General features: G+C 43.4%; 1 protein-coding gene across 1 annotated transcript in view; it reads right to left on the minus strand.

The window, feature by feature from the left end:
• GCA (grancalcin) overlaps positions 1–21,774 on the minus strand; it is a 149,249-nt gene that overhangs the window by 12,371 nt on the left and 115,104 nt on the right. The window contains exon 6 of the mRNA XM_078681651.1: positions 2,837–2,950. Within this exon, the coding sequence (XP_078537777.1) occupies positions 2,837–2,950 (114 nt within the window). The remainder of the gene's footprint in view (positions 1–2,836; positions 2,951–21,774) is intronic.

Genomic DNA, 21,774 nt, shown 5'->3' on the forward strand with positions numbered 1-21,774 from the left:
ACTACGAGACAGCATGCGTAAACCATACATGTAGATCTCGATCGTATAATGTTATTTATTGCTGTTGCTGGGGGAAGGGGAATCAATCTCAAGACTCCTCATGAGTCATGGCCCCTCCCAACAATCAGGAGTGAGCAGCCATTTCACTTGGAGAAGACTCTCAGGTCTATCCTGATATATAATGAACAAAATAAGGCGGATTGGGTCTTTATGACCGAAACCTGGGCCATGGATTCCTCGGGCCCTGACCTAGTTGACGCTACTCCACCAGGGTATAATCTGGTTACGTTTGATAGGGTTGGACAACGGGGCGGAGGTCTGGGCATCCTATATAGAGATTCCTTGACGTGCCGCACCCAAGAACTGTCCTCACCCTCTCAAAGCTCTTTATTTCTCTATCACAATATATATTTATTTTTTAATGTATTTAATATAGTTAGGACCTAGTTTCCATAGGAAATCCGCAACATTCTATTTGGAACAACTTTGGCGCCGGTCGACGAATCTTCGCGAAATTCTCCAAGAAGAGAGTTTCGGGTGATTCGTCAAGCGGGGGCTTAGAAAAAAGGGGGGTCCCAAAACGTGTTTTCCCCATAGGGACCTTTAGACACGGCTACAGCCCGAACTGCTGAACGGAATTACACCAAATTTGGCAAAAAAGTAGAGTTTGGTTCGCAGATCACGCTTTTTGTTAAATGGTGTAAATCCATTCAGTAGTTCCTGAGAAAATCAAAAGTAAAATCATAGATATATCTATAGACGAAGTACGGTACACGTACCTTCCCGAGCTTTATGCTAATTGGCTGTCAACACTCCAAACCAGGAAGTGTTGGCAGCCATCTTGTGCCTCAGAAGAACCGAGTGCAAAAACAACAGTTGATGGACAGAATGCAGAACAATGTCATACATTCACCCCAGTACAGAGATCTGGGCCTAAATCCATCGTTTTTTTGCTCACCACACCACCCCAGACATGGCCATATGCAAATGAGCCTTGACCCTGTGCCTCATGGGACCAGTCCAGCCCGAACTGCCAAGCCATGTCTTCCCTGGACCGGAATCAAGCATCCTAGGACCGGTTTCTGGCTATCAGCCGTCATCAGCCAGGATAGCTTGACTCCAGTGGTGTGGAGATGCATGGCTTGGCAGTTCGGGCTGGACTGTTCTCATGAGGCACAGGGTCAGACTGATTTGCATATGGCCATGTCTGAACTGGGGTGGCAGAGTGGGCTAAAGAACGGTGATGGATTAAACCCAGATCTGTTGACTGGGTGTGAGTGTTTGATTGGTTCAGATGCTCCGTCCATCACCACCCCCTTTTGTTCCACTCAGTAGAACAGAGGCACAAGAAAACAGAAAAAGAAACGCGAAAAGGGGGAATGGTAGAAACACCCTGACCCCCCAGGCCTGCTTAGGGGGTCCCACAACGATGCGCAAGGCCAAAAAAAATAAAAAATAAAAAATGTTTGTTTAAATCGCGGGTTACGATAAAAACTGATATCAGCGATGTCATGAGTGATGTCACTGACCATGTCATGAGTGATGTAATATGCGACGTCATCAGCAGTGCATTGCGGGCACGCAAGTTATAGTTAGCTGAACTAACTAGAACGGGGGAATTTCAATGGTTTTGTAAGAGTAAAATATCCAGCTAACTAGAACATGTGTGAAACCTATGGTTTTTTCAGTGAATTTCTACGTTTTTTTAAAATGCTAATTCCAAACTATAACGTAGCTGAAACCTATGGTTTTTTCAGTGAAATATATATCTCACAAAGCTAGCTTGAGAGCAAAGGAGAGCTACAGAAAGCATAAAGTTGGCAGATAATCTACAGGATCATGTACCTCACACATATACTAGGTCCCAAAGTCGGCATCTCTAGCCACTTAGTCACATCTTCTCCCCATTTGTTCTACATCAAATCTGTTGAAATACATGGTAACAATATATGAAAGACATTGCTCACAATAAGAATGTGAGCATGGAAGCACAGTTACATCTACCTACTGGCCCCTTTGAATGAAGAATCTTTCTAGGAGTAATGCTTACAGGAAGCAAGAACGGTGGCCTTAGAAGCTACCTTAATAATGCATACAATGAGTTAGTGACTCTAGAATGCCACTTGTGCTGGCTTAGATCTTGTAGAACGAGAAGTGTTAGACCTAGCTGAATTCTTTTGTTTTCAAGGTTTTAATATGCACAGCCTAGGAATAATAGCCTTTATTGTTTTTAGTAAAACCACCATAAGTGATAAAAGGATCACCAACACTTCAGGGCCCTGTAAAGATCCAAGTTGCTTACAGTTTTCACAGCTACGGAAAGAGTTACCATCTGTCACATGGAATTTTATCAAACCTTTAAGAACAAAAAAAAAAAGGGACTTTTCATATCAATACTTTCCTCATGGAAGAATGGGTCCTTAGTTGTAAAAGCTTGAAGCGCAATAATCTTTCCTGCAGAGGTACTGACAGCTACATTGTTAAAAGGTCAAGTTCACAAGATTCCAGAGGCTTAAATGGCCTCTTCATAGAGGAGGTGAAGTCCTAGGTTGCAATTCCAATGTGGAGCAAGTTGTCCTATGGTGAGATGCAAATGTAGAAAGACAAACTAAGCTGCAGTGGAGAACCAGCAGGGACAAGAGGGTGACTTGCTCTGTTGGAGAACTAAGACGCAGGCACTGCTGGAACCCTCGGAGGGAGACCAGACAGACAGCAGAATTGCACACCAAGCTGGGGGGCCAGGGTGGGGTTCTGTCAAAAAACACGTTACTTCATAAGCATTAGCGGTGCCTTTGAAAGCATGGGATTGTTCACTCATAGTAACATAAAAAAGTACCTGTAAGTGCTCTTAGCTTCACAGAGCATGCCACATAATCATCAAAATAGATTCGACCATTCTTGCTGTAACGCTTTACAATAGCATTTAAAGTCTGATGACTTAACCTATAACCTAATGGAAAGAAAGAAAAAACAAAACAAAGGGATGAGTGTTAAAATTAAACAATTAAAAATTCTTCAAATCATCCATTATCTTATGCTCTTTAGAACGAACATCTACACACCCACATACAATATCAAATTTAAGGGGCTAACAGAAGCCTTCTGGTATATTATAAATATATCCAAATGCACACTAAGATATGTAGCTTAATTCTTTAGTAAGACATGTATGATAGGAGTTCTCTCATTTCACGATGTTGGCAATATTCTTCCTGAACGCAGTAGTCTAATTCAGTATCCATCAGTGTACCTCAGTACTGGAAACCACTTTGCAACGGTATCAACATTTCTTTACATTTATTTTTTACATCTGGTGTATTGGCATTTTATATCAAGGAGACTAACAGACAAAAGTTCTTCGGTATTTAATATGGTTACAGATGGCTGTATTTAACATATTTACTAGTCATGATTTGTGTAATGCATTGCAGTGGCTGTTTTGTTACCATACTATGTGGAATAAGTATTTGCACAGCTATTCTTATTGTGTACATGCACATTACAATCGAAACAGATGATTGTACGTACATACCCTAGACTGAAAATATATCTTTTGACTCAGTAATATGCTGGGGGTTAGGGGATACAAGGAGGGGGGCGGGGGTTAGAGGGTGCAACACTTAATCCTATAAAGGTAAACTAAAACGAAATATCCAGCTGTGTGCATCCACTTAGGTCAATAGTTTGACCTATCGTTCTGATACTTGGGTCTTCCTACGGTCCTTAATTTCTTCAGTATGTAGTAGGATATATTAGACCTCTGTCCATATGTGGAGCTCCAGTTGCTACTTCATGATGGAAGCCCACTGTGGCTTTCCCAATCATCGTGATCAGATGTTTTGCAAGTAGAAAAGTGAAGTCCAAGAACCTGAATGTGGCTCTACAAGCCACATCTTGGGGAATCTGTCCCAACAGACAGCAGTAAGGCTTATTCATATTCAGAAGTCCTGTGAATTTGTGTCTGTGCACGGGTGATTTACGACTAATGTATAGTGATGTCTGGACACATCCAGAACATGTGCCAGAAGCTGGTCTCATCTCGAGAGCATGGAGGGCATTACTCGGTTACTGGGGTATATCTTATGTAGCATATTGTGGGCTAGATATGGTGGATCAATTGTATATGATTAATACTGGCATTTCTGGAGATGCTATTGGGATAACCTAGTATGGCATTCCACTCCTTTTCGTTGACACAGCTGTCCAAATCCTTGTTCCATTTAGGTCTTAATTTGGACTTGGAATTTCACTTCAGCTTCAGTGGGGCATGATATAACCGAATTAAATGCCTCCCTTAACCAATTGTATATATGATATCTATAATATTCCAATTTGATTAGAGTGCTTCTGTGAGGCAGTTATATGTTATGAATTGGCCTCTATGTATACCGTAATTATTCATGACTGAACCAAACTGGCAATTTTTCAAACGGGTAGCCAATTTTAAATATACTGGCTTCATCCCAATAAGCGAAATATTTAATACAGAAATATTCCCTTTTCTTTGGGAGGCCTCATTAGGATTAAGTAGCTGCGAACTGGATGCATTTCTGAGCTTTATGTCTAGCAACATTCAAACAATGAAACACAACCCTCTCTAGTCTGGGGAGTGAGCCAATGAGTGTCTGTGTTTGCCATACATCATCATAAATAGCTTGCCATATTGTATGAAATCAAGTGGGTACATTATTTCGTCAATGTTATGCCCAACTAACCAACAGGTTAACCATTAAAGTTGGGATGCCAGGTAGTATAATTTTATATCTCAGGTCCCCACTTCCCCTTTGAGTTTTTAATTTGGAAATGGTGCCTTGCCCTAAACTATGTCCCTAATATTAGCTTCCCAAGAAGCTATCTAATTCTGTAAATATAATTGAAGGCCAGCAACTGATAAATTATTCAAGGGGTCGAGCAATTTGGGAAGCATAGCCATTTTTGCAGTAGCCACAAGACCCACTGGGGAAAGACGCAATCTTTTCCAAAAATGACTGTGGGTGTCTAAAGGGAACAACCAAGGCTCCCAGGCTACCCTCATGTATGTTTTTATCTTTAATAGATTCAGATCTATAGGTATCTGAATGTTTGCATCCTACATATTATAGTTGCTAGCCTACAAGTAAGGCGAGATGGATAAATGACCTCAACATTGTAATATAAATAGAATTTAGACCAAATCACATTCAGTTGAGCCAGATTTCCATTTGCAAAAAACATTGAAGTGGTCTAGGTTCATTTTAACCTCTAATAAAGCTCACATTTTTTTCTGCATGTAGGGAGGGTAGGTGGGTTTAATCTCTTTTGCTCCAGTTTAGCGCCAGCAAATGGTTGCATGACCAGTGCAAACCGATTGGGAGCATTCCGGTCGCATTCCACTTTCAATAATATATTGATGCAAAATGGAACGGTCTACTTTGACTCTGGCAATGGGACAAATATATAGTTATTGTATCCACTTGAGCATGCGGCCACAAGTATGCCAAATTGGCAGTGTTGAGAATAAGTACCTCCAGCTTAAGGCAAAGACCTTCTCTATCAAGTGTGAGTATGTCCGAGTAGGGGTATGAGTGGGAAGCACTTTTAAACTTCCAATGGTATCAAACTTAATGGGAAGACAATGAAAAAGCAGCATCAACCCTAACCTACACAACAAACCCAAAAGGAAACTGAACGTTGTCTGACTTGAGGTCTACAGCATGTACATAGGGAGCCTTTTTTAAAACCTTAAAGAATTGATAGAAAAAAAGGCGAGATAGCAGGACCATGCATTAAGAAAACTTAACTAAATATTAGGAAAGGCCACAGGTTTGTCCAGATATCTATCCTCAGCCTTTAAAATCACCACATCAATCCTCAGCTTGAAAGTAGTAAAACCCCAAACATACTCCTCAACCATCAGGATGCCATCACTATAAACCTAAGTAAACCTGGCAGTATGGAAATAAGCAAACTGAGGTGGAGGAGATGTCAAGCATGAACATTTTCAAGCATAAAGAAAGCTAGGATAGATTATAAATAGTTCCAATACTCTTCGACTTGCTCCATGTTACTTGTTTTGGTAACAAACTCTCCACCTTGATCAGGTTCAACAGATTAACGAGCCCACATCTTCTACCATCTATTCACTTCTCCCACAACGCTATCTAAAGAAGAGGTCTGGCCTTGGAATTACATTAATCTATTCTTCAATTTTTTTGTGACAACATTTGCAATACATGAAGAACAAATAGCAAACGAAAAATACGAAGGAATTGACTAACAGCAGTGTAACCTCAGCACTGCTCGACAGGCAAAATTAAGTGGATTGAATCTCTGCCCCGTGACCTATGATGAAGTGGACGACACTTCAACAGACTAATGGTTAAAGAAGTTTCACCAGGAGGCCTTCTCTATGTCCTGTTTTTTTGTTGTAGTTCTTTTTCTTAATTAAAAGGAGGCAGGCGACAACTAAAGCAAGCTCTAGTTCAGACATAAAAAAATTAACTTAACAATTTGCTACTGATACAAATTTTGTGCAATATTATACAGTGTAGTGATCGAGTTTCAAATAGAAGGCAACATGTGTCACTGGGGAGGGGAAGGGGGGCGCATGGGGACAAGTAAAAAGACTTTACTTTGACTAGAAATCCATAGTACCACTCATGTGTCCACCATACTTGCATTGATAAGTTAAAACAGTGTCTTGGATTTAAAAAAAAATATATATATATTTTAATACAACACTTCAACCTCACAGGGGTGTCACTGGCAATATGTTACTCTATGACCAAGATACAAAATTGTTGAACGTGGTTATTTTACAAAATGAATCAATGATACATTTGTGTGCTGTGAATTGTAGACTTTTGAGATGGTACTACGTAGGTTTGAGTTTGGAAAGGCTTGGAATATATTTTTAAGCAACACCTCCCCAGCCTGGGTTCTTCTGTACAAAGAACGTAGAACTATTAGAAACTTGTTTATCAAATTTCAAGTCAATTGTTGAAAGCGTTGAGCTGCATTTCTGCTGAAGACTGCAGATATTTGAACACAAGCAACACAAATGATGGATTCATGTGAACTGGACTTAATGTTGACCACATGTGTCCGCGATACTACCTGGTGTCGCGGATACTACTACTATAATTTTCATAAAATCACCAGAAGGTTTTTTTATGCCTCCTATGCTGCAGCTTGCTCATCTTTAATGCATTAGGTGCTATAAATGCTGCCCTCCATGCATGCTCTTCAACACCACATTTAGGAGCATGAGGCAATTTTTCTTGTACTGCTAACTCACACTCCCTAATTCTTAACCAATTGGGAAAACAAGCTTCACTGCTACAACACTCAGACAGGGAGGGAGGCGAGAAAGAAACAGATCGACAACGAGGCTTCGAACAAAGAAATTGCAGAGAATGTCCATGAAAAAGTAGAATCTTTCCATCAAGATGAATCCAGAGAGTAGTGCTTGCAAAAAGCATTTAGAATAACCCACGCTGCTGCTATCCAAATGTTGTCAAAAGGAACTGGTCTCTGGAAGGCCACAGATGTTGCTGTGATGGAATGAACAATACATCTAGGAAACCTAAACTCCTTTAATTTCACTGCATTTGAAAATGCAAGAATGAATAGTTTACCGGTCGGTGTAATTTTGCAGCTTGAAGAATTTTCTGGATTCACATACTGTGCATTATTCCGCCATCTAGTGGTTGGGTCCAGAAATGTAGCATTTCATCTTTTTTTTGTTTGTTTGTTTTGGTGGGCATCGACGTACCACCATTTGGTGTCCTTCTGTGACATTGACGTGCTTCCTCCCGAAGCTCCCACCTTTGGTCGCCATCTTCGGATTCTTTTTTTTTCTTTTCCTTCTCCTCATTGTTCTCTTCCTTGGCGGAGGAGGGTGGGTTTGCTAGTGAATACAGAACATTCTTCAAGCTGCAAAACTACACAGACAGGTAAGAAACTATTTGTTTTGCAGCGTGAATCTTTTATGAATTTACATGCTGTGCATAGACTTTGTAGCAGTTTGCTAGTCTTGTGGTGGCTGGGTGGAAGATTAACTTTGGTTTGTAAATAGATGCTGTAAGACTTTGTCCTACTTGTGCTTGCTTGTTCATTTGAATGTCAACACAGTAATGCTTTGTGAATGTGTGTACTGAAGACCATGTTGCAGCCATGCAGAGGTCTTGGAGTGTTATCTAGAAATGCAATAGTTCCTTGTTGAGCGTGCCCGTGGAGCACTTTGTAAAGTTTGTCCTGTAGCATAATTGTATGAATTGTTTTATCCATCTTGCAGCTGTGTTTTCGGTTACTAGCCTTCCCAGAAAACTTTTTGCAAACGATACAAATAACTTTTGTTTTACTGTATTTTTTAGTTCTGTCAATGTAATACAAGACTGCTCTTCTTGCGTCAAGTGTGTGCGCAAAGCTATTTCTGCTTTGGTCTTTGGATTTTGAAAGAAACTTGGAATCTGAATACTCTGATTTATGTGAAATTTTGATACCACCTTTGGTATGAATTGCGGATCTGTTCTCTTGACGATCCTCTTGCTATGTATTTGGAAGTAGGGTTCCTGTAGTGGTAGTGCCTGCAGTTCACTGACTCAACCTAGGTATGTTATTTCTACTAAAAAGGCATTTTTTAGCGTGAGCATTTGTAGCGTTGCTGTGTGTAGTGGTTTGAATGGTGCTTTCATCAATTGAGCTAGAACTATGTTCAGATTCCATGTTGGTGCCGGTACCATTTTTGGTGGTGCAATTCTTTTTGCTCCTTCAAGTAACCGTTTGACCACATGTGAAGTGAATAAACTCATCCCAGTTTCACCTCTTGTATACGCTACAATTGCAGCTCAGTTTTAGTGAAGTAAAACTTAATTTATCGAGTTAAGTGTCAAATACTTCAGTACAGTTTTTCTTTTGTAATCTTTCTTGAGACGCTTTTTAAGTCACCATTGTGTGTATCTTTTCCATTTTGCTGTATAACAGTACCTTGTTGTTGGGCTTCCCGTTTCTCTAAGGACAGTCATTGTGCTTTCTGGTAGTTTGAGATGTGAGAATTCTAAGTCTTCAGGGGCCATACCGCCAGGCCTACGCGCTCTGGTACTGGATGAAGCACTTTCCCGTTTCGCATTGTTAGCAAATCTTTTTTGTTATGAAAGTTTGCGCATTGTTCTCCGAGACATTTCCACTATTTCTGAGAACCAAGTTTGTCGCGCCCACTGTGGTGTGTTGAGTTTCATTGTCATTTTGCGGATCCTGCATTTGCTGATCACTTTGTTCAGTAACGGTATTGGGGAGAAAGAGTATGCAAATATTCCTGACCACTCTATCCATAGCACATTCCCGGACTGCAAGGCCGCCTGGATGCGAAGTTTGGGAATTTTGCATTATGGGGTGTTGCAAATAGGTCTTCTTTATTGGTGTCCCCCATTTCGTGAAAATCTTTTGTACTTCTGTTTGGTTTAGTTTTCACTTGTGGGATTATGTTGTTTGTCTGCTTCTATATGGTCTTTTCCTGGTAGGTGTTTTGCTTTAATGACCATTCCCCTTGGGATTGACCATCGCCATATCCCTTGGGCTAGCTTTGAGAGTGCTACAGACCGTGTCCCCCCCTTGTTTATGTAAAACATTGTTGTCGTGTTGTCTGTTTTATCAACACCCTTTTCTCGTAGAGCTCTTTCTGAAATTATTTTAAGGCAAATAATACTGTTTTAGTTCCAATATATTGATGTGTTTCACTGCATCCTGCTATGTCCACAATCCCCTTACTTTGAGGTTGTTCATGTGTGCTCCCCATCCTATTATTAGGGATACATCTGTTATGGTCACTGTTGTAGTTGGTGGTGTGAAACGTCTCCCATGTGCTAGGTTAGTTGTATTCTACCATGCCATCTCTTGATGAACCTTGTTTGTTACAACCACTAGATCATACCAACTCCCTGTTGCCTGTGACCACTGTGTCTGTAGACATTTTTGAAATGGTATATGTAGACGAATGTTGGGAATTAAATGAATGCATGAGGCCATCATTCCCAGTAATTTCCCCACTGTCCTCACTGTCAGATGATGCCCCCCTCTGGTATAGAAGAGTCTCCTTCAATAGGGCTGATCTCCTATTCTCGCTTGGGAATGTTCTCCCTAGCACAGTATTTATTTCTGCTCCTAAGAACACCTTTATGAGTTCTGGTTCTATTGATGATGTTTCCACATGTATGGAGAAGCCCAGCTGAACTAGTGTCTCTATCACTTGTTGGCTGTAAGAGTTTGCTCTTACTAACCAGTCGTCCCATGTAGTGGTAAACCTGAATCCCCTGCCTTCTGAGATGTGCTGCTAGGCACTTTGTAAATACTTTTTGTGCTGATTTTAGTCCAAAAGCGAGTACTTTGAATTGGTAGTGTTTTAGTCCACTACAAATCTTAACAGCCTCGTGTGTCTTTTATTATTGGGATGAGTAAATGCGCATCTTTTAAGGTCATTTTTATGTTGCCGTGTAGTCTCCCTTCTGCAACGGAGGTAGCACTTCTTACAATGTAGTCATTTTGAATCTTTGTCTCTTTACAAATTAGTTTAAAAACCTTAGGTCCAAGATTGGCCATAATGTTCCATCCACCTTTGGAATTAAAAAGTATGTTGAATATGCTCAGTCGTTCTTTTCTGTGTGGTACGTGCTCGATTGCATGTTTTTCCTGACGTTCCTGCACCTTTGACTAGGTAAGAATTCTTCTTTCGAATGCCTCTTGCTTTGGCCTCCTGTTTGGAGGCTGTTTCGTTATCTCTATGCAGTAACTGTACTGCATTATGTTTATATTGTACGAGTTACTTACCTTCGTAACGATGTATCTGGTAGAGACAATTCTAGCCGCAGATTCCTTAACGTAGAATATTCCCCAGGCGTGAGACTGGACCCGGAAAACTTTCTTGCCCAGCATCCGTGCGCGCAGAGGAGGGGGTGGGCAACCACGTAACTCCGCCCGACGTCCTCCGCGGGCAAGACAGGGACAGCGGCACCACTACAATTGCGATGGACGAAGGAAAAGATGTTCGCACCTGCGACATACTGTGATTCCACGGACAGCAGAGGCCCGAAGGGCGAACACACCTCTCTAGCATAGGAGAGAGCTATGTAATAGCTACCACTGCCCGACACAGGTCGAGTTACGTCCCAAGAACATGGGAACCCTCTTAGGAAAAAGTATCCGCATCAGAGGACAACTAAAAAGACTCGCAGAGAAACCGCAAACGGCTTGCTAATGAGCCAGAAAGAAGACACTGAAGGCGTAAGCTCAGGCCAACACAGCAGACCAACAGCCAAAACCACAATCAGACAAGCATTTGCAATGCAATAGGTCTCGCATTAGGAAAGTGTGAGCTATTGGTATTGTAAATGACAATTTTTTTTAATGTGTTGCCTTTGAAAATATATAAATTAATAGCATGGTTATTCACAAAACCAATAGCTTACACTTTCCTAGAGAGTCTTATTGGCTATGGCAATAAGTCTTATTCTTCCACCCTACCGGTGTGGAGTGGTACTGTTTGTCGTTGAACGTTCGGCTGCCTCTTCTCGTAGGATTGCAGATCTTTTCGCCTACCCAGAGGTGTTGCCTGATGACTGGCAGAGTCATTTGGTTGAGGGCTGTCCCCCCCTTCGTGTTTGTTCTCTCCAGCTTCCGCGCCCTCGAAAGGACTGACCCCGGGGTTGGTACTGCCAGTTTTGCTGCTGCTGACATTGGTTGTTCCCTTGGTAGCCCTGCTGGAACGTTTGGTGCGATGTGGTCAGCATAGTGCCTCAACTTCTACCACCTGGTCTCCTTGTGGGTGTGCCTCTTCGCATTCCCCTGAAATGCCCACCTTGCGGTTTCGTTGTCCTTCTTGAGCTGCGTCAACTTGTCGTCCACCGGTGTGCCGAACAGTTGTTCTCTATTAAACAGTGTATTTAATATGCTACTTTGTACCTCTGGCTTGAATCATGCTAGTCTTCTCAGTCACTCCTATCATCATTAGCCTGCTTGATTCTGCAGCATCCAATGCCGATTTTAGGCATTTGTTCGCCATGCTCTTTCCTTCTTCTACCAGGTGAGCTGCCCTTTGTTGGTACTGGTCTGGTAGATGCTTTAGGAGCTGCCCCACTTCATCCCAGTGCTGGTATGCGTGCCTAATAATCAGGGCTTTGGAATTTGCGATGCGCTAATGTATTGCTGCATTGCTCTCCACCTTTCTCCCTGCGAGATTCATCCTCCTACTCTCCTTGTCTGGAGGTGGTCCTGCTTTTGTGGGAACATTAGCCCTCTTCCTAGCAATTATGGAGTCGGCTGGCACTGACCCATGGATGTATGCAGGGTCCTTTGAAGAATGTTTGTACTTCTTCTCCATTCTAAGTGTCACAGCTCTGCATTCTGCTGTCTCCTTAAAGGCAGCTCTTTCCTGGTCCAGCACACTAGGGAGCATGGGCAGGAATTGGCTCCTAGTCTGTTGAGGCAGTAGAGTTTCTGTTTCGTTTTCTGCCGTTACAAGCCGCCCGCTGATTGGACCATCCCCAGAGGGAGAAAGAGCGCCAAAAAGGTACTCTGCTAAAAGAATAGAGCCCTGCGAGAAGTGAACGCTCAATAATAAAAAAAGCTGGTCCCCGCGGTGAGAAGGGAAGAGACGAGGAGACCCGTTCTCGGGCAGCGTTGTCTGCAAACAGTTAAAACTCCGAACGGTCCTTTCTTCGGAAAAGAGATTTCTGAAGTTCCATGTTGACGTTGCCGTTTTACACGGGGAGCTGTAATCTCTTAAAGGCACCACGTAGTTTGGCTTGAAAATTATCCTGTCACTGCCCGATGTGTTGTCACCCCGTATATTTGAACGATCCCTTTTTTTTACACGAGTTTATATGGTTTTATCTATAGCTTAGAGGAATTCGTTTACCTGAAGAAAACCACCGAATAGTGGAAATACAGACTGATTGAGATGGGAGCAGTGAATCCTTAACACTAAGGTTTCACATGCCGATTTTAGGGAAAGAAAATAACGGTGCCTCACTCACTCTGTTTTTTAACTGAAGATATCGACTGACAAACCCTGAAGAGAGGTCCTTGTCAGACAAATTGGCTGAAATTATAATTGTCCTGAGGAAGACACCACGACGTGTCGAAACGCGTTGACTCACATACAACAGCCACAGCAACAATAGATAGGACATGTATCACTGTCCTTCTAATGTGTTTTTTTAAATTTATGTTTTCTTAATATAAAAAATATATCATTTTTTATCAACAATCGTATATTCACATTGTAAAAATGTATCTCTTTTTATTAAAAAATACTATTTTTGATATCATCATGATTGTTTGTGTTATGGTTTAGGTTTTCTATTTTGTTTGGGAATGATGCAGTTGAGTACATAGCTAGTTTTTGTTAGACAGATAGCCTGGGTGTTTACCTTCACATTGTGAGTTTCCAGGAGGAAACATGCCTTGGGCTTCTCCTCCTCCTTTTTTTACTTCTTAAGTCTGTGCAGCCTTCTATACCATGTTGTAGATCCCGATGTCGTCTAGCGGCGAGGGCCTCGAAGCTAAGTGTCAACGTCTTCTTCCAGCGTTAAGATCTTGCCATTCCACATCTTGTGCCTCAGAGGAAGTAGAGTCCAGGTAGGATTGCAGATCTTTGGTCGCCTTCTCCCTCGAAACAGTAGTCATCTTCCAGTTCCTAGACTGGTTCGGGCGTTTTGGTGGTTCCGCGTCTTTGGCGTACTTTTGGACTTTTTCCGCAGTAGGATGCGCACTATTTCGGCCTTGAACCTCCTCTTTTTCCTCTCCATCTCGGCAGCATGTTGGGCGTCGAGGGTCGGAGCGTTTCTCTTAGAGGACAACGAGGTTGGCCCTTCTTTCCTCGGCGCCGAGGTGTCATTTTCGAGAGCAACCTTTGACGTTTTTTCAAGGGGTTTTCGCCGATTGGGAGTCATTTTAGAAGGATCCGCTCGGTTGACTGTCCCTGGAGGCTGTTGCTTTCGTCAAGTGTTTCGGCGTCAGAGCTCCCTTCGAGGACTTCACTTCACTTCTACGAGTGTCGCTCCGGGCCTTTGCTTCACTCTTTCGAGTGTCGCTTTGATGTTTAGGGGTCGACTGCTCCCTTACCTCTTTTGACGTCTTATGGACCTAGACGACCGTGCAGTCCTCCGGTCCTTCGGCGAGGTTGTCCTCTGCTCCACTGGAGATGCCCAAGTCTCGTAGCGATGGAGGTGGTCCCTGCCCCTACATGTTGCGGTTCGCCAGTCTCTGCCTCTCCCTTACTTAGAGGGTCTTGGGTGTAACCGCCAAGCAGGCGTTGCAGTCTTCTCTTCGCTTCTGTGGTCGAGCGGCTGGCAGAGGTTTCAGACTGGATGCCAATCCTTCTGGGCGTACCTGTGGATGCAATTGGTGCAAAAGGTGAATGGAGTTTTGTCCATCCCCGCGCGAGCGCATTCTACGAACGTAGAGGTTTTGCTCGTTAAAACTTCTCCCTCGTCGATCCGGGTACCTGACCTCTAGTGCAGTTTAGTTGAAAACTTGATTCTTCTTAGATTTTGCTTGATTCCTCTTCCAAAACTCTGGAACTCTACAGCAACGATCCAGACCCAACTGCGGAAAAAAGAATCTTAAGATGGCGGCCAAGGTGGGAGCTTCCGGAGGAAGCACATCATGGTCACGAAGGACACCAAATGGTGGTATGTCGACACCCACCTGGGCCACGGAAAAAAAAAAACCTACTACAATTCCGGTCCCAACCACTAGATGGTGGAACAATGCACAGCATAATGAATCCAGAAAGATTCACGCTGCAAAACTGCGACATGTAATAATCTCACTCAGGTCAACAATCAGATGTTCAGAGCGCAAATATTTTTTTTTTAAACCTAACTTTACACCTCTGAAGACTTCTAAATTGAAAGTGTTTCTTTAGCCAAAGCAGCATGGTAGGTTGAAAAAGGACGACAATTTATTTGAAACTTGCTAGCACTTCTAGAATAAAAAGTAAGCTCCTTGAGATTTTTTAAAGTCTCCGGTGTAAAAAAAAAAAAAAAAAAAAAAAAAAAAAAAAAAAGTCTGCAGCTCAGAAATGTAGGTTGCAGAAAGCTAATGTTTCCAATTACTTATGCACAAGATGCCAAACCCAAACTAAAAGCATTTTGATAAGCCTACCAGAGGACATATTTAAAAATATTCTCTAATTTTATTTAGAAAATATAGCCAATTCAAATTTTAGAGTTCTGCAATACATAAGTGACAAGAAAAACATTTCTCAAAAGAAAAAAGGGAAGACAAAGAGGGAAATGCAGCTGGATAGACTACAGCCTAAGGAAGCTGGAAAAACATCACTGTTCTATCCCACTGTGCCCAGTCAGTGAGAGTTGCTCCAGTTCTTTTTTTATGGCTCATGGCACTAGGATCCTCAAGCACCGAGCTCAGCTTTTTTTTGTAAAACAACATTTCCAATTCTTAGCATGCAGCTTTTTTATCCGAAGTCAGGTATAAGTTGTTTTAGTTGCCCGATAGAAAATAAAGATTTTCATACCAAATGCCATCTTTACTTATAAAATGACTTCCTGTGGTATTTTTAAAATGATACCCTGTGGTAGGAAGAAGACGGACAGGGATCCTTAAAGCTTGTAAGTCTGCCTTTCAGATGCCATTGCTTGACGCAGTGTCCCCTCCCTCAACCGCGAGGAGATTTGAATCCATGAACTTTAAGAGGACTGGCTAGCAGAAGTGAGGTTGGTGGGAAGGTGGCTCCCTTTTACCACAGCCCACTCTTCTTCCTCGAACAACCCCTCCAGAGGGAGATCCAGATAAAAATCCAGGCAAGGCAAACAATCGTCCTTAGTGGAGATTGGGCGCTGTGCCCACCTGTTCAGTCGAGACACACTAGGCACTTCACATCCTCTGAAAAAGAGACGGCACTGGGGAATTATCTGCAGGTGTCTGAAATGTGAACTACTAGACCAAGAGAAGAAGCAGGGAGGGAAAGGAGTCCCACATTGGGAAGGCTTTATGTGGAGGAGTAGGCATGGGGAATCTAGTGCATGAGACACAAATGGACTCTGAAAAGCAGTCTACTTCATACAGAGAGCAAAAGCGATAGAAACTCAGAAGGACGACTGTCACGGAACACAAAAAAGGAACTCTGAAAAGTGTAAAAATGTCCCCTATTTAGAGAGTTGAAAACTGTATGGTGAGCACTGCCTGGCTGTCCCAGCAACTCTGCCCTGTTCCCTCCTGCTCATCCTCTCAGTGTTGCATTAAATGCAGCACTCCAAGGCCCCATCTTCCAAAACCAAGATGTTCTACTTGGATGTGTCGAGAACAGTCAGATGGATTCTGCTCACTCAGACAATCCAGGTAACCACAGATCCCAGACCACAAGAGGAGACAGGAGCACGCAGAGATCCCACTCACTGCCTGGCCATAGGTCACCTCGAAATTGCACAAACCTACCAGCAGTAGATACATCAACTGGGGGGAGGGGGTCAAATACGCATTGAAATTACATACAGAGAGAGACAAAAACACAATACAGCCCACATTGTACTCGGTCCTGAAAAAACCCTCTCAGTTCTTCCCTAAGGGTCAAAACTTGTTGACTGTCAACCCAATGAGGGCCAGCACTGGTACATGTACAGAAAAACCATAAGACTTTTTTGGAACTAACCAACATTCCCAGCCTTGAACAGCCTCCTTCAAGGGTGGACCATAGGGCGCTAAAGGCATGAAGGTTAAGGTTTAATAATTTTGTTTGCATCCTTATACCATTTAGTTCCTATATGAATTCTTATACATAGAAAGTTGATGCTGCATTTTCTGGTAATACATTTTTTCCCCTCACTACTGAAAAAACGATTGTAAACTCCCCGAAACACCAATTCTGGCTATAGAGAAGACATTTATTGACCATTGTCAACTAGGTGATAACTATTTGATAACTACGAGAAGTAAACCATTAGGACAGTTAGGTCCTGAATCTGGCAAAGTTTTATTTAACCTGAGATGAAAGAAGGGAGTGTTTTATGGGAATGGCTTTAAAAACCAGTTTGATTAACTTAGTGGGAAATGTTGCATGGTATTTACAGAAAAATGTGGAGATTAGATAGGAACTTCCGATGCAGCTCTTTGAGGTAAGCTACAGTGTTATGAAGAGAGGGTTTGTGTGAGAGTGTTGTGAAAGGGTGGGTATGAGTCTTCCCTGATCAGCAAGCCAGCACGGGATCTTTAATGCAGAATGTGGTCAGTGCAACTAAGTCTAAGGAATTGGAGGGAATCATTGTAAAGGACCTTTAATAGAGTGATCATGATGGTTTTGGCTGGCAGCATAGTATAGGGTAGTCTTGTACTGAAGCAGCTACCAGAAGGATACTATTATGATGTGGGGGAGGTCAATACAAGGTGGATAGTGAGAAAGTGCCTCTTTTGACATGGTTAGCCCCCCCCCCCCCCACTTTTTGCCTGGAAAATGGTGCGATATCGATTGTAAGTGTACATGGTCCATACCAACCAGGTCTCCTACGCCAGTGCTCCTTCCCTAAAACTAACACAATTGGCAACATCAGCTCTCGTGTAAGTCCCTAGTAAATGGTACCCGTGGTACCTCGGGGATGGGACTTAAGAGGGTCCCCTAGACTCCTCACCAAGGCCATACCACTTTAGCCTGTATGCCTGGGTGTAGTGAAAAACGAGTCGACGTGGCACACTGCCCATGTGCCATACCTAGCAGCACTGCCCATGGAACAGATAAGTCCCCCTCTAGCAGGCCTTACAAGCTCTAGGACAGGGTGTGCTATGTCTATTGGTGAGGGCATATCTGCATGAGCAGATATGCCCTACAATATTGAAGCCTATTCTTTAATATTTTAAGTGCCAGGGAAGCCATAAAGAGTACATGGGCTGGATACTAAACAATTAGAGTTCCCCAGCATCATGGTGGCTTTACTGAACCCAGTAGTGTTTGGTACCAAACCACTCCCCTTAATAAACCCACATTGATGCCAATGTTGGATTTATTTTAAAATGTGCTCAGAGAGCACCTCCAAGTTGCCCCCTGAAAACCTACAAACTCTGGTGTTGTCTCAGAGTGGCTTTAGGCAGCATGTTTCTGGACAACTGGGTCGAGAACCTCTGCTCTCAGAAGCCAGAAACAAAGCACATCCTTAGCGAAGCGGTCACCCCTCCTCCCCCCCCAGGATGAGCACAGTGCTTTAGAGGGAAGCTTCAAAGGCCTCACCACCTTTGTAATGCGACCCCAGCCTCAGCTGCTAGCAGCAGATGGAAGCCCCCAGTTCAAAAGACTCCTCGTGCTGCAAGCCCAGCGACCTCCAAAACGCTAGGAGAACTGCCTGCCTTCAACAATCTCCTGTGGTGAGCGGCCCTGTCTAAGAAGAAACCTATTCCAAAGCTCAAGAACTCTGCTCTGAGGTACTGCAAACTTGCTTCTGCACCCACCTATGCACCAGATGCCCATGCTCAAAAGGTTTCCCAGCAATTCTGAACCAGGGTTCACTGCAGGCGGACCCCTGCCTGACTCCTCTTCAACGCCTGTAGCCTCACCTTCTGACCATGACCTGCCTGATAAGAGTATTCCAACACATAAGGACACCCCTGCACCAAAGCCCCAGGACCTTGGAGACCGTACGTCCCCTAGCAGCTCTACTTACCTGGGCAGCTGTGTGTTTTCTTTGTACGGTCTCCTGGCCTGAGCCTGCAGACTTTCTTCAAGACTGATCTCCCTCATTGGTTAACACTGGGTGCCCGACCGGTGTTGGCACTCTGCACCCGGCTGCCCCTGTGCTGCTGAGGAAGCAAGTTTGGTGCTGCCTTATGCCCCCCCCCCTGTACTTACCATAAAACTAGGAGATCGCCCCTTGACATCGCTTTACACAGCTGTGAGCAGCACGACTTAAAGTCTCCATTGGTTAACATTGGCTACCCGACCTCAAATGGAACCTCTGCTTCTGGCTGCCCCTGTGCCACTGGTGGTGCACTCTTGGAATTGATTTGAATCCAGCCTAGTGCTGACCAAAAACCCAGAAGACAATCTGAAAGTCGAGTACTAACCTGCAAAAACTGCATTCTTGCGCTCCTCCTATAGGTTTAACATTGCAAAGCTTGAAAATTGGAATGTGTCCACTTTTAAAGTATACAGTATTTTTCCTGAAAAACGTACTTACCGTGTTGTGAACATCTTGGTCTTAAGATTGAAACTTGAAAGAAACTTAGATTACTAAAAATGGTGTGGATCTATTTGAGTCTGTCATTTATTAGTCACTGTGTGTATAACAAATCTTTCACTCCTCTGTGTTCGGACTAAGGCTGCTCGACCTATCGACTATCACAAAAAGAGCATTTTGGCTTTAATTGAACCCTGCACACTTCTAGGGGAATCTCGGGCATCTTTGCATGATATACCCACTTAGTGGTATATCATTGAAAGAACCAGCTTCCTACATGGATTCTCTGAAACATGTGCATGATGAAACAACTCTTTATAAAACTCTGCCAGACTAGAGGGATAAACCGTAGGTCATAGAAACTAACCTTTGGACCACCTTTGCAAGCCAGGTTCCAAGCTTTCTACATGGGTAGTGGCAACATGACTGATCAATTATATGAAACCTCAGTGGTACAATTGGTCCCAAGAGCAAGATCTCAGGCTTGCAAGCAGTGAGGCAGTTTTGTTTATATTTTCAATCATCTATAGTTAGGATTAGGTTAGTTTTCATGCAGATTCAGATGCAGCAGAGTATCAACAGAATATACATTGAATCAGATGTGATGATTTAAGAAAATGCAGGCTATTATGCTGAAAGCTTGGGGGCAAGTGCAATGTCTTGACACATTAGGTATTACAATATGAGGATTCCTTTAGAGTAATTTGAAATATTTAACACTTTTACACTACTTGAATTGCAATTTAATGTCTTAAATTTGGCATACAAGTCCAAAAAATAAATCACAAGTTGACAGTACGTCCAGAGCATAAATATAGTTTTCTTAAATAATTTTACAGGTAAACAAAAGTAATTCTACTGTATTTGTGGCACCAGTATCAAGGCTGGTGACGTGATAAAGGCAGCCTTATGTCGAGATTTACACAAAAACCATTATGGGTGAGCTACTGTATGAAATGCGTTACTTACCTGTAACAGCAGTTATCCAGTATTGGTGTCTTTCATAGATTCACATGCCTGAATCATTCCCCGTCGTCGAGATGGGAGTCCCCGGTACATAGAAAAGTAATGTCCTATAGACATACATAGAGAAAAGTAGGCCTAAGGGCCTTGCCCTAGTAGCCTATGTCCTTTTGTAAAAAGGGCCAATTTCCAGAAGGTAGCCAATCAGCTACCACCTCCCTCTAGAACCTTCCTGTCAGGAGCCTCAGTCTCTCAGATTTTCGTACGCGCCAAGCTAGAGAGAGAGAGAGAGAGAGAGAGAGAGAGAGAGAGAGAGGGAGAGGGAGAGGGAGAGGGAGAGAGAGAGACCAGAGAGAGAGACCAGAGAGAGACCAGAGAGAGAGACCAGAGAGAGAGAGAGAGAGAGAGACCAGAGAGAGAGAGAGACCAGAGAAAGGGTCCTTTGAAGTTCTTGTAAACCAGGAGATTGATGCTAAGTGCACTCTGATAGAAGCATGCGCAAGACCGGATTGTGCCAGTTGTAAGAGGTATGGAAGCAACTGTTCTGGGGTAACTTGAAATGGATGGAGACCTTTGTCCTTACACCAGATGCAAAAGCGGTTCCATTTTAAGGAATAGGTCTTATTTGTGCTATCTGCTCTTGCTTTTGCGAGAACATCCTTGCACTCCTGCGGAATGTCTAGTTGGTAGAACTCTCTGTACTCAGGAGCCATGCCGATAATCTGAGTGAGTTCAGGTTCGGATGAAGTACTTGGCCTTTGGACATCGTGAGAAGAGACGGATGTTGGCTTAGACGGATTGGGGGTTGGACTGAAAGGCGATGGAGGTCCGTGAACCAGTGCTGCCTCGGCCAGAACGGTGAAATCCAGAATTAGGGTGCAGTGTTCCGTCTTCATTTTCCGAAGGACTCTTGGGATCAGGGGAAATGGCGGAAATGCGTACGCAAACACGTTGCGCCAGGTGATGGAAAATGCATTTCCAAGGGACCGCGATTGGGGATGCCAACTTGCGAAGGTGCGGCATTTGGCGTTCTCCTGGTGGCAAAGAGGTCTATCTGCGGTCTTCCCCATTCTGAAAAGATGTGGTCCAGCACTTTTTGGTCGAGTTCCCACTCGTGGGACAGCGATCTCCGTCTGCTCAGAGCGTCTGCTATGAGGTGTCCTTGCCTGGGACATACTCCGCTGTTAGAGTGATATTCTGGAGCACAAGCCAGTTCCAAATTTTTTGCGATTCGCGAGAGTGTTAGCGAACGAGTTCCTCCCTGCTTGTTCAGGTAATGCATTGTTGTGGTGTTGTCGGTTCTGACAAGCACGGCGGAGTTCCTGATGCGCGGGAGGAAGGCTTGTAGAGATAGAAAGACTGCTCTTAGTTCGAGGAGGTTGATGTGGAGCGGTCGTTCCTGGTCCGTCCATTTGCCACTGATCTGCAATTCTTGAAGGACCGCTCCCCATCCCTCGAGGGAGGCATCCATAGTTATGACGTGCGGAGTTGCAGGCAGCAGGAATGGTAGACCTTGCAACGTCCACCATAGCAAGGCTTTTGTGATCTGCTGAGTGATGACTATGTGATCCTCGAAAGAGCCCGAGCCCTGGGTCCACTGTCTTGTCAATGCCTCCTGCAGAGGGCGCATTTTGAGCCGGCAGTGAGGGACAAG

The sequence above is a fragment of the Lissotriton helveticus genome, chromosome 3_1 (genome assembly GCF_964261635.1).
Source record: "Lissotriton helveticus chromosome 3_1, aLisHel1.1, whole genome shotgun sequence".
Lineage (NCBI taxonomy): Eukaryota > Metazoa > Chordata > Amphibia > Caudata > Salamandridae > Lissotriton > Lissotriton helveticus.